Source organism: Hakea prostrata, chromosome 2 (genome assembly GCF_041222555.1).
Source record: "Hakea prostrata isolate BN-2017 chromosome 2, UWA_Hpros_2, whole genome shotgun sequence".
Lineage (NCBI taxonomy): Eukaryota > Viridiplantae > Streptophyta > Magnoliopsida > Proteales > Proteaceae > Hakea > Hakea prostrata.
This window is the reverse complement of record NC_142601.1, coordinates 50,408,359-50,420,757: the sequence shown is the minus strand read 5'-3', so window position 1 is coordinate 50,420,757 and position 12,399 is coordinate 50,408,359. Positions and strand designations below refer to the sequence as shown.

Here is a 12,399-nt window from a genome sequence, read left to right as displayed (position 1 = left end):
CTTCTTTGTTAGAACATCAATGTTTTTTTCTGTTCATCATGACCTTGTTGTCTATAGTACCCATGGCACCAACTACCAAGATACATATGGTCGCAACTAATATATATGCTACCATCAGTGAACAAACTCAGAATGTTGATGTGGATTATAGAGCTTCCAATCAAACACACCACCCACACTTTTAGGTTTCTTTTCCTTTACTCATTGCTTAGGTGTAAAAGCTACAATAATGTGAACTTTCACGCTTCTTTGAAAGCAGAGAGACATGGAGAAGAACTTAATCAGTGGCAAAATAAAGGAATGGAGGTGTTGAGAGTTAAAAGGTTAAGAGCAAAGATACAGCCATGTTCCAGACCAAAATCTTTGATGAAAGTATCTTTTAGCCAAACTTGCTAGGTGAAGCAAAGTGATTGATGGGCTATACCTAGCCATCTTAATGCTTATTGGCAACATATAACACAAGTGGTGCATGTTGGATATTTTGGATTTTAAATTTTGTCCAACTCTGGGCTTTCTATCCTAATGAATCTTGTTTTATTAAAGAAAATGAAAAACCACATGCTTGTGTTGCAATATAATCTATAGAGCAAAAAAAAACATAATCTATTGAGCAAATTGCACTGGCACTCCCAAATGGAGACCTTAAAGCACTGACAACCCACTTTATGTTTAAAAAACATAGAGACTCCAAAATTTGATTTTCTTGGGTATATTTGTTCAATTTGTCAATGAAAGCCTTTCAGATACTGTTTATTATAGTGATATTTTTGAAAATATGAATGATTTAACTGTTTTCAGTGATAAATTTGACAAATATATCCAATGAAAATCTAATTTTGGGGTTTCTATGTTTTTTAAACATAAAGTGAGGTGTCAGTGCTTTAAGGCCTCCATTTTGGAGTGCCAGTGCAATTTGCTCTAATCTATATTAAGAGTTGCAATAGGGTTGAGCTAGGGGCGGACTTTGTAAACGTAGACCCTATTCTTGACCTTAATCGTAATTTTAATCATGACCCTATATATAGTTGTGTAAGGTTGGATTAGACTTGACACTTAACATTGATCCTGAACTTTAACTACAAAACAATACAAGAACATAACTCCATACTATCGCCCTACTTTTAAGAAAAATGACCTACAAAAGCGGTAGAAAGAGCTTTGGTTGAGCTGGGTTAATGCCAATCAAATACACAACCCCGACCTAGCCTCAAGTCACCGCTACTCGTTTTTCTCTCTCTCTTTCTTTAACCCAAAATAAAAAGTGTTGAGAAATAACATTTTTCATCTACTCTCTCATTGAGAAAGAGAATTGAGTGGTGCTTTGTCAAGAAAAGTCTTGTTTTCCTTTCCTTTTTTCTAAACTTATTGTTTTTCCTTTACTTACAAAAGAACGTTTTTTAAGCTCAAAAGTCGGATCAACTTATTTTCTAAGAAAGATAAAATGACCTAATTTACCAAATACATTTATTCTATGACAATTATAGAATGCCAAAATCAATATCCGTTAACGTCCAAGATATCACTAAAAACGTAAGCTAGAGACTTTTGAACTATTTGTTCAACAAATCTCAAACCTATCGAAAGATAAAATAATGGTAATGATATATCATATTAGGATGGTCCACTAAATTTTACATTTGAATTAAGACTTCTCCACATTAATTAATTTATTTATTTATAAAAAATATTATTCTTTATAAAAATTGAAGAAATAAATAAAATCTATTTAAACAATAAAAAAGTTAAATCTTTATGGAATTGCATGACCATAATTGGAAATTGTGGTATTATAAAAGTAATTATTTTAAAATATTTTTTTGGGTTTTTTTCATTAACGTGGGCAAAATTTTTGGACAATGTCAATCTAACAAATATATATTATATTAATATCATTATTTAATATCATATGGATACATAGCTTGAACAAAAATTATATAATTTCCGTAACAGCCATGAGTCATGTCAAGAGTTTTCTGCTGGTGATCAAAACCAGAGTGAACTGGGGAGGTGGGTGGGGTATGTGATGCTACCGCCAGCTTCATTATTTTAGTTTCTTCTTCTCCATTAATCTCCCCTTCTCGATTCTCCCGTGACAGAAGAACCTTCTCCTTTTCTCTCTTTTCACCGCTAGCATCATTATATTAGTTTCTCGTTCTCTTCTGCAACTACAAAAGAAAATACTAAGTAGTGCTTCTCTTTGTTGCTTTTGGGTTCTTGTTTTGTTTTACATTTCTCTGTTTTTCCTCTTTTACTTGAATTCTCAAGAAATAGACAGAGTTCGAGTGATGTAATTTCTGAAGCTATCAACTCTGAATCGGTTTTGTGAGGAAGAAGGCTGAAGGAGTACTTCCGTTTGAGATGGCGGTCGATCTCTGCTCGGCTTCGGACGGTTCTGGGCTCGGAATGAGTCCAAGAATTTCTTTTTCTCATGATCTGCGTCATTCAGATGTGGTGCCTGTGGAACAACATTGCCACCGATCAGATTCGTCACTCTTGGATTCAAGTTTCAATTTTGATTTCGGCGTCAGCGAAAGCTTCCAACAAGAACCACTTTCGGCCGATGAGCTCTTCCTCGATGGAAAGATGCTACCTTGTGAAATCAAGGAAAAAACAGAGAATGCTTCTGCAGAGAAACAAATCGATCAAGCTTTGTGTCCTCTGCCTCCGCCTTCGCCTCCTAAATCTAACCTTACTGATACTACGAATGGTGATTCTAAGAGAGAGAGCTTGAAAAAAATCTTGGAGGCGACTTCCGAAGCTGAAGAAAAGGTACCTTCCAAATCTTTCTGGTTGTTCGGAAGAAGCAATAGTTGCAATTGCTGGAATGGGGGAATCTGTGCTCTACCACTTTTATCCCGAAGCAATTCAACAGGTTCAATAACAAATTCCAAACGACAACCACTGTTGAAAGACAGTCAAAACCACTCCCATAGACTTCCTTCGATGCCAGCAAAATCTCCTTCTTCCTCATCATCTTTGAAGCCTCCACTGAAAAAGAATGTCGCTGGGTATTATGGCAGTGGGGTTCGAATTAGTCCTGTTCTTAATGTTCCATCTCCATATATTGCCAAAGGTACTGCAAACTTATTTGGTTTGGGTTCCTTGTTTGGCATTGGGAAGGATAAGATCAAGAAGAAATATTAGCTGATGATCAGTTGGTTTAATGTCTGCATATTTTACTGGGTCACCAAGATTTGTTCTTGATTTACAGTTTGATCAAGCTACGAACTTGAATGGAATTATGTCCAGTAGTATTATAGAGTTTGAGCAATCATATCTTGCCCCATTTTTTTTGTCAATCATTCCTACTGGTTAACAATTGTGATTAATTTGATTATGGGGTTTTCTGAAGAGTGAGCTTTGGAGTCAAGTAGACTAAACAGGCAAGAAGAAGAAGAAGAAGAAGAAAGAAAAAAACATATCAAGATGTCAAAGGTTTAGGGGACAGAACAGCAGATTTCCATCCATCATTCATGGTTTGTCATTTGGATGAAACTTTTACATGTAGAAATTTTGGGTGTTTTTATTAATTTAATGGCCATGTGTACTCTAATTGGAGATTAATTGCAGGATTAAATTTGGTTGTTTTTTGTTTGTTGTGAGGTTAAAGACAAAGGAGTTGTTCTGACAGTGAAGCTAGAGTAGTTCAGATTCTAAAAGGAAGTGAAATCAATGGCAGATGGCTCTTCTTTTCCCCCATTTTTCTGCATTAAGCTGGTTGTTTGTATTAGCATAATACCCCACTAATCAAATTAAGGATAATTTCTGCAGGATTCTTCTCACCTTTGTTTATTTAACTTCAATTAGGTGTACATAGATGTAAACAGTGGTGGTGTCTGCATATGATCAGGGACCCATGATCTTGTTTGATTTCATTAAAGAAAAGCTCAATTTCAGATTTTTTTTTCTTCTTTTTTTTCAATTCAATCATCCATTTCATCTTATATTCTTCTCAGCTATTATTGAGAGACAAGAAAATGACAACCATGTGGCTTGATCATGTAAAAAGCAAATTATGTAGCAAAACAAATGGCCCATGGTGAACCGTGCAAGGACCCAAACCAATTGGTGAACCATTATCACTCTGTATTCATATTTCATAATCTGGGTAGTAGTGAGTGCACAACAAGTGAGAGTCTCCAGAGAGGAGGTTCAAATGATAAAAGATTTCAACTCTACAGGTTTGGCAATCTGGACACGGGAGACCTCTGAGTAACTTCAAGTAATGAGATATCTTTTCATTCACGGGATTTTGCACATTTTTGCATCTGGGTTACTTTTCAGAGTTGTGAAAGATGAGAGAGTTCAATAGAACCCAAATAGACAAAAGCAGCAAGAATGAGTAGCAGTGGGTAGCTTCAGCTGCAGTGGAATGTAACTTCATTATGGAAGAGAATGAGTACAATCTGCAATTCTCACTGTGGGCCTTCAATAACTCACGGCCGCCAAGGTTCTCTGTCTCATCCACAAGCACGCTTTCATGGGTAGCTATCCATCCATCGACACAGTTGTGTGATGAAATGTGTCACTTTGCTTTCTCTACAATGCTGACCACGCGCGCTTGCTTCTCTGTAGAGGTAAAAGTGTAAAACTATCTAATGTGCGTAGCTCAAAAGAGAAGTTGTCCCACTAGGTTTATTTTATAGTGTCAGGTTTGATTAGTTATGGGTTCCCTAGTTTGTTGGTTGGATAGGACAGAGAGAAAGAGAACCTGATACTCATTTAACTAGTAGGGAAACTCATTAAAGCATGGTTCCAAAAATAATATTACATACTTGTCCTTTGGGTTGTATCATCATAGTAAGGAGGCCTATAAATAAATCTTACCATTAAATGTATTGAATTAAATTTGAACTGTTTATGATGGACGACTTAGATGTAATTCCACCAAATTTAATGGTAGGATTTCTAGAACTGTTCAGCCAAGCAATTTACATGGCCGTTCAGTCACCACCTTCCCAAATGGTAAATATTATTTTGAGAAAAAAACATTGCTTTGCCTTTTGTAGGTGTGTCAATGGGCCGGGTTGGGCTGGGCCTACTACGGTTTGAAAACTCGAAACCTAAACTCTGCCCTGCCATGGTCTTCCTAAGCCCAACCTGCCTTGATTTACTTAATAGAATCGGGTTAACCCTGACTTACCTTTATTTTTATTTATTTTTTTTACTAAAAGGTCATTTTAAAAAAAATAAGAATGAAAAAAAAAATACAAGAAAAGAGGGGGGACATCAGTAAAATATTACATTTGCAGGGCATGACCCCTCCCTTCTACCTTACACCCTTGATATTCTAAAAGAATCTCATCTTAAAACATTTTAATGTAGGAAAACTTCTTTCTTATCAAAAGAGCTAATGATCTGCGTTTGATTGTTCATCTCATTGTTCTCTTTTCAACAAGAGTCGACCAATTCTTGCAAATTCTTCAAAACCAGTCTCCTTTAGTCTACTTTTTGAGATCTCTTCTTCTTTATCTAGACCTACAGACATTAAGCGAGACTGCTTCTTTCCCCTTTGCCCACCAAGTTGTACATTTTGTTTCGCCCACTCACTAATCCCATAATTCTTACTAAAATGTCTTGGCCGAAAAAACATCCTATGTTGTATATATATTTATGTTGCATACAGCAATGCACCATCACAACTTGACAAGTGTATTATTCTAAACAAAAGGCTGAAATTAGATGGTGACCTTAAAAAAAAACCCAAGCCATGGGAGGTCAGAGTTCGAATCCTCTCGGGACCAAGGGCGAAACCCCTTTCTATATTAATTATATAAAAGCTCCCCCGAGATGTAGTTGTGGTGCGCCCAAACTAGCTTGGATAAATCCAAAAAAAAAAAAAAAAAACCCAAGCCATTTGAGAATTAACCCGTTTAAGTGAAAAGAAAAACCATCTTTTTAGGCTATATCTTCCTGCAATCCAAGCCTGGGGTCTTCGCATTTCTCTATTTCTGCCCATCTTTTTAAAGGTGAGGTGCATACTTGCTTCTCTATTTTCCGTATAAACCTTCCTCTAGAACCAAATCTTAGTCATATCTCCCATTGTTCTGCTAAATTTTGATCCCATTTAGAACAACTTAGGAGTTTTCATTTCTAGATCTGAACTGGTTTCAGCATTCGTGTAACAGTTTCTCCATCTAGGTTAACTCCTGATCTGGTGTACGTTAATTGCAGACAAACAAACAAAAGCCCTAAAAGTGGAATTCCTCTTCTTCTCTTTCTTTGACTCTTCCCATCTGGATTAGTGCTTTAAACCTAGAAGAGTAAAATTCCGAATAAATTGTCAAGAAATATTGTAGCATATTAAGTTGCAGAAGTGGAAAAGAAAAATTAGGAGAGAAAGACAAAGTCTTCCCCAATAAAAGGAGAAAAGGGTGTAAGTTTTTGTTTAATTAGGTCCTTTGGGAGGATATTAGTTAAACGGGTTTTAGAACTAGATTAATTTCAGTTAAAATTAGTGTTTTAATCTCAGTCTTTTATTTTGAATAATACATGTGTCAAGTTGTCGTGGTGCACTGTTGTGCACAGCAGATGACTTTTCTTTGTCTTGGTCTAGCCACAACACCCAACCAAACCATTGGATCAATTTTGAAACATGAGACACTTTATCAATGGCCAACTCACCCTGGGTCCCTTCAATTGAATGAAAGGTAAACTCCAATTTCTCGCCACAAATTAAATTTTGAGAATCCCCTCTCATGCAAATTGTTTTGTTTGGCCCCCTCTTTTGGCAACATGTTTGTTACTATCATTTTCAAAACTTAAATTCTACCGTCTACTTCATCATCCATCTCTTCCTCCCTTCCTGTGAATTATTAGAATCCATAATATCTAAAATTAACATTCTCTCTTGGATTAGGTGAAAAGGGAATCAAAGTTTCTATGGAGAAAGAACTCTAACTCCCCTTATATTGAGGACTGTGGGCCCCCTTAGTAGACAATGACTGACTCACCTCTTGACAAATTTTAAAATTTGACTCACCTGAATTGCTTCATCCTCAAATTCTTCGTCGTGGGACTCGAACAAATCGGATGGCAACTATGCATCAAAAGATTTTGAAATAATTGGAGTCTCCACCAGATTCTCCTTAGAAAAATCTAGAGTTTTATTTGAAGAGGACTCCTACCCATGCCTAAGGAGACCTCCTAAACCATGTCGTACGTTGTCTTTCGGTGCTGGCAACCTCTCCTCTATCACAGAATTCTTAGAAACGAGCATAGCTCTGCTACATGCTCAAAACATTTGTAAGAGGCACACATATTTCCTTCATCATCATACACAACAAATGGAAAAGCTGAAAACCTTCCCAGTGTTAGGTTTAGTTGACTTTGAACTTCAACCACTCACTGCAAACCCCTTGTCCACTGCAATTAGGATACAATCATAACTACAAAGAAATCTTGCTTAGTTTTGTTATCAAGAGCAATGAGGCGCCCCACTGCCTTGGCTATTGAGAAAATTACTCGAACATGCCAATACTCCAAAGGAAGATTTGGGCAATGAATCCAAACTAATTTAGTTGATAGCTGGGTTGTATTCACGTTAAAATATGGCCTCCAATATAACTGGGCTGCATCTCCATACTTTAGACATGTCCTTCTCAAAACCAAATTGAAAAATAACTAAACCTCTATCCAATAGTGTGGAAACTCACTTGAGCATCTGATTTCCAAGTCATCCTCACGTCCTTTTTTATAGCATCCATGGTGGATTTCCGAAAATCAAACCGTCTAATCAAGAAATATCCGTACAATGATGTTGATGCTCATAATCAATTTGTGGAATAATCTGTTGTAATTTTCGTAGTTTTATTTGAAAATTCAAACAATTTATTTTTCTAAAGATTAGGTCTTTTTCTAAAAGACACCTAAATGGCCAATAGGTGTCTTTGCTAACAAACACGCCTTAAGGGAAGAGGTTTGTTCTTTGAGAGACAACCTTTGGTGGTGTCTCTAACTCTTCTATATAAAGGTGGGAGACGTTTTGTTTATGATCGCGCAAAATATGTTTTTGAGAAGCTTTACTTTCGTTTAAATTGTGTCAATTGGTGAATGTAGCTTTACGAATCCCTTAGTCCATCAATTCGGGGTGCACCGTCTATGATGGAGGGGTTGACTGATCTTGGAGGTGAAAACGCATTCAGACCCGTGTGCACTATTCGGGGCGTTTAAATACCTTAAAGAAAGTGCCGTTACCGGCACGTTTCAACTCCGTCAATTTTCGTTTATCAAGATGGTAGATGGATGTACGTAATAAAGCTTTTGAAAAGGGTCTTGTTCATGCCATTTGAATCAAGATAAGTTTTCTAATTCTGCTTTATTTGTCTTATATGATTGCCCTGTGGTAATATATTAACAACAATTTTAAGGTATTTAAAGTCGTATAAGATATGGAGCTTTGACTATTTGAACGTTTTTGGGTTCCATGTTGTTCAACGGATTCACAATGTGTGTTTTTGCAACTTCGCACTGACTATGTTTTGTACAAAACTATAGTTGTATATTATGCTGTATCGGTTGCTGGTCTGCGTCTTATTCTAGTATCCAAGTTCAAAGCTTTTCTACATGAATAGCCAGTGAAGAGAGAGAATATTTATTTAATGAACACAGCTTTGTATTATCTTCCGTACGTTTCATGATTCTCCCACATGGAAGTTGGAATCCTCTCTGAATTACATGGTTTTATGGGTGTTGAATTTGGATTTACTGGGATAATCGGCTTTCTGGGTTTGGCATATTTGGTAAATCTAAAGCTTTTTGTTTAGATGTTTATGCTGCTCTTTCTATGACTAAGATTTTGATATGATCTTTAATGATTTTGAACTGAAGTACCTTGGTTTCAATTCGTAGCAATTATTGTAGCCATCGTAAGAACTTGGGTTATTGCTACTAGTTAAAGAAAGTTGAAATCGTTGGACCTAGTTTAATGCATATTCAATGGAACGTACTTCTAAATGGTTCCTACTTATTATTATTATTTCCTTTTGAAGTAAGATCGAACATTTGTAGGAGTTAGAAATGGGATTGCATACCGTGGAAACATTACTGCATCTCTAAAATAAAAGACGGAAGATAGTGTTACTTACATCATTACTTTCCCCTATATTTTTCCTGTTTTTTTTTTTTTTTTTTTTTTTTTTTTTTTATACCTTTATTCATGCCAGTTTTGAAGTAAATGAAAGGGAAAACAGAGGAACGGTAAAGGAGAATTTGGACATAATTGATAGTGAAGTCTCGAGACTCGAGAGTCGACACTAATGGAAATTAATGGAGTTTCAGTTAGTCGGGCCTTTTACATGATTCAATATAATCATAGTGGTGGAATCCTCGAGGGGGTCTTTGGGCTACTTGTGGCGCTTTCTGCGTCTTTGACTTTCTTCATTGGATTTTTACAAAGAGGGAAGGTAATGTCGGAAGAGGATCTGCAATGAACCTCTTAAGTCTTTCATCATATGTTTCTTGTTGCACATGGTGGTTGTAATTGCACAGGTAATGAAGGGCAACCAAGAGCAGTTAATGCATCAGAATGAGATTGGAAGTCAAAATTGGGATGATTATAATTGCTGGTAACAATTGGTGAATCAGTTGGAATAACCTAATCAACTGTTTCACAAGTTATTTGGAGGTTATGAAGACCAAAAATGAGAGAGGGATTCACCACCTCCAATCCTAATGCTCAATTAGAGATCACTATTAAAATGAGGAAAACATGGGTTTTCCTGAAAGCCCTTACCATCAGGTCTTGGCTAGAATAAAAAATGAGACAGTGAGGGGCATGTAATTTGAGGGAATGTATAGTTTGTGGTACTAATATGTTGGGCTTCTTATTTTGATTCTACTAGTTAAAATCAGACCATATTACCCATTCTATTAGATGTGTCTTTTATCTATTGAATTGGCAATCTATAGTGAAAGGTGTATTCACTGGTTTAGCATATATTACTATATTTGACAGCATGGAGCATATTGGATCTTTTGATCAAAGATCTTGTAGAAATTATGTTTTTAATCAATCTTGTATTGGTGGAACTGGCCTCATGTTGGTTGATCTTCTACAAGTCAAAAACTAAATGATTTCGTGAGAGGAAAAGCATAGCATCTTTATCCCATAGGAATTTGAATGTGATGTACCTCAAGGATGTGAAACAAGTGCTGTTGTAACAAAAAATGAAGACTTGTACTAGCTGCTGAGGTTAACAATTTAAGTAGTTGTACCTCTTCACTTCAAAGTACGGATAAGGATGCAAGCCTAAAAAACTTGTTGCGTCTGCCGATGTATTGAAATCATATAGAAGAGGGGAGGCTGAACTGAGATTCTCAGGCAGCACCTCTCCTATTTCCCTTCCATTACAGGGATTAAAGAGGTCTAGTGGACCAATGAACTCTAAAGTAGTAATGAGTGGAAACTGGGGTTGTTGAACGAATGCTTGAATTCATAAATGGTGGGGAGGTTCTCATATGTATCAATGATTTGGAAGCAGGCTACTACTGTCATCAGAATGCACCTATAGAGCTTTGATGTTCTTGTAAAAAAAATGAAGCACATTATGCTGGTGCGTTGAAGTGGTTTATTAACCAGGGGTTAATTTACTGTATCAAATTTGTGGACCTGTACGAGAAAAAATGGAAGTGTAGCAGAATTGGATCTGCTAACTTCAAGAAGGTTTTGGCCTCTCCAAAGGACCATGAAGCATTAAGGGAAAAGACTGCTTTAGGGAAACCTATTATAGCACGTCTCAATAGTTTCAATGATAGATCCTGATGCTGGTGGTGCCATTCAAATGTGAAGTCTTAGTGACTCAGTTTCAGCAAGGAGAAAAGAGTGAGAAACATAGAAACATGTTATGACTTTACCTTAACACGTCTTAATAGACAAGGAGGTATGTGACAATAACAAGTACTCTGCAACTTTGTCTATCAAGCATGTATGCTTGTTGTTTGTTTCCAATTCCAAAGGCAACAGGGATCAGCAGAGCCATGTTTCTATGTATGTACTAAAACATGAAGGGTTAATTGAAATTACTAAACCCAAAGTTGGCAAGGCCTAAAGTGGCTATAATGTCAGAGTACAACACATGTAGTTCTATATGTATCATGTAGTTATGATTTACCCTCAAATGACATAATAATGGTATATGACCATTGAATTTTTACTTGTGATAAACCTAAATTGTGGGGGTTTATGTTTATTATGAAAATACATGTATATTTTACATGTTGTGTCTCTTCTTAAGAGACAAGTATAGTAATTGGTTTTACTTGAAAAAAGAAAAATGACATGTTTCATGTGCATTTGGGAATAATCTTGAATTGAAGATGATATGTAGAGACTTATGGTGGGAAATGATTTTTGAGTTAAAAATATAAGTTCTACCAAATATCATCAATTAGATATGCCTTTGTAAGAAGGTTGGAAATTCCAAATAGCTAGCATGTGAAAACATGTGTTGATAAGTGATTATATAAGCTCCTACTTAGTGTGTGGCTTATAAGTTTAACAAATCCAAAACCACAAGGCTACAGGAAAACATGAAAGATACATGATGATGATCATTGGAATAAGCATTTACGTTGAAGGTAAATGAAGTGATCAATAGAGAAAGTAAGACATTGAGTCTTAGAAGTATGTATCTACAAGTGAAAGGGACATATGTCTATTGAGGCTGATAAGATAGTGCTGTCACTATGTAGTCAATGAAATAGTTTGACTAGAAGTTGTGTCAAGCCTCAAATCACTAATGTGATGTCACTTGGAGGAATAAACTATAAAAGCCTATCTAAGGTCATGTGATGGACACCCAACCTATGTGAAGAGGTTTTAATCCTGAATTAGGTTCAAAGGGTAAACAACGAAGTCACGGGATGACTTGAGGAGTACTACTATGTTTATTCTAATATTAAGGTAAAGTAGTACCACCACAAGGAAAGAGGTTGAGCAAGAGGTTCTTAATTAGTCGAAACCTACGAAATGTGGGGGTGTGTTAATTGTGGTGCGCACTGGCTAACCTAAGTGGATGTAGGAAATAAGGTCGCTTTCCAATGAGAATTATATAGGCGAATTCTCTAGACATCCATGAGACTGAGATCTGGGACATGGCCTATTCTCTTTTATTAGAGGAAAAATGTCCAAAAGAATAAATTTGATAAAAGGGTTTATCATGTAAAGTCGACTAATAGGATATGGCTGATGAGCTTGTCAGCTACGCACTGAGGAAAGGTTCAAGAAGTCTGACTTCACCCACACTCTGTAGCGAAGTTCATTAGACCTAGTATAGGTTCAAGTCCGAAAGACACCTATAACGACGTGTCCTATTGTGTCTAATATGTTCACCAGTTTAGTGTTTGTTTTCCCAAAATTTTTGAATTTTGTGGGGGATTGTTGTAATTTTCGTAGTTTTA

At 36.3% G+C, this 12,399-nt stretch overlaps 1 protein-coding gene across 1 annotated transcript; it reads left to right on the top strand.

The window, feature by feature from the left end:
* The first annotated feature begins 2,358 nt into the window (after positions 1 to 2,358).
* Positions 2,359 to 3,144, top strand: LOC149024708 (membrane-associated kinase regulator). Its single transcript, XM_089143526.1, has one exon. The coding sequence runs from the start codon at positions 2,359 to 2,361 to the stop codon at positions 3,142 to 3,144; it is 786 nt and encodes a 261-aa protein (XP_088999652.1).
* The last annotated feature ends 9,255 nt before the right edge of the window (positions 3,145 to 12,399 follow it).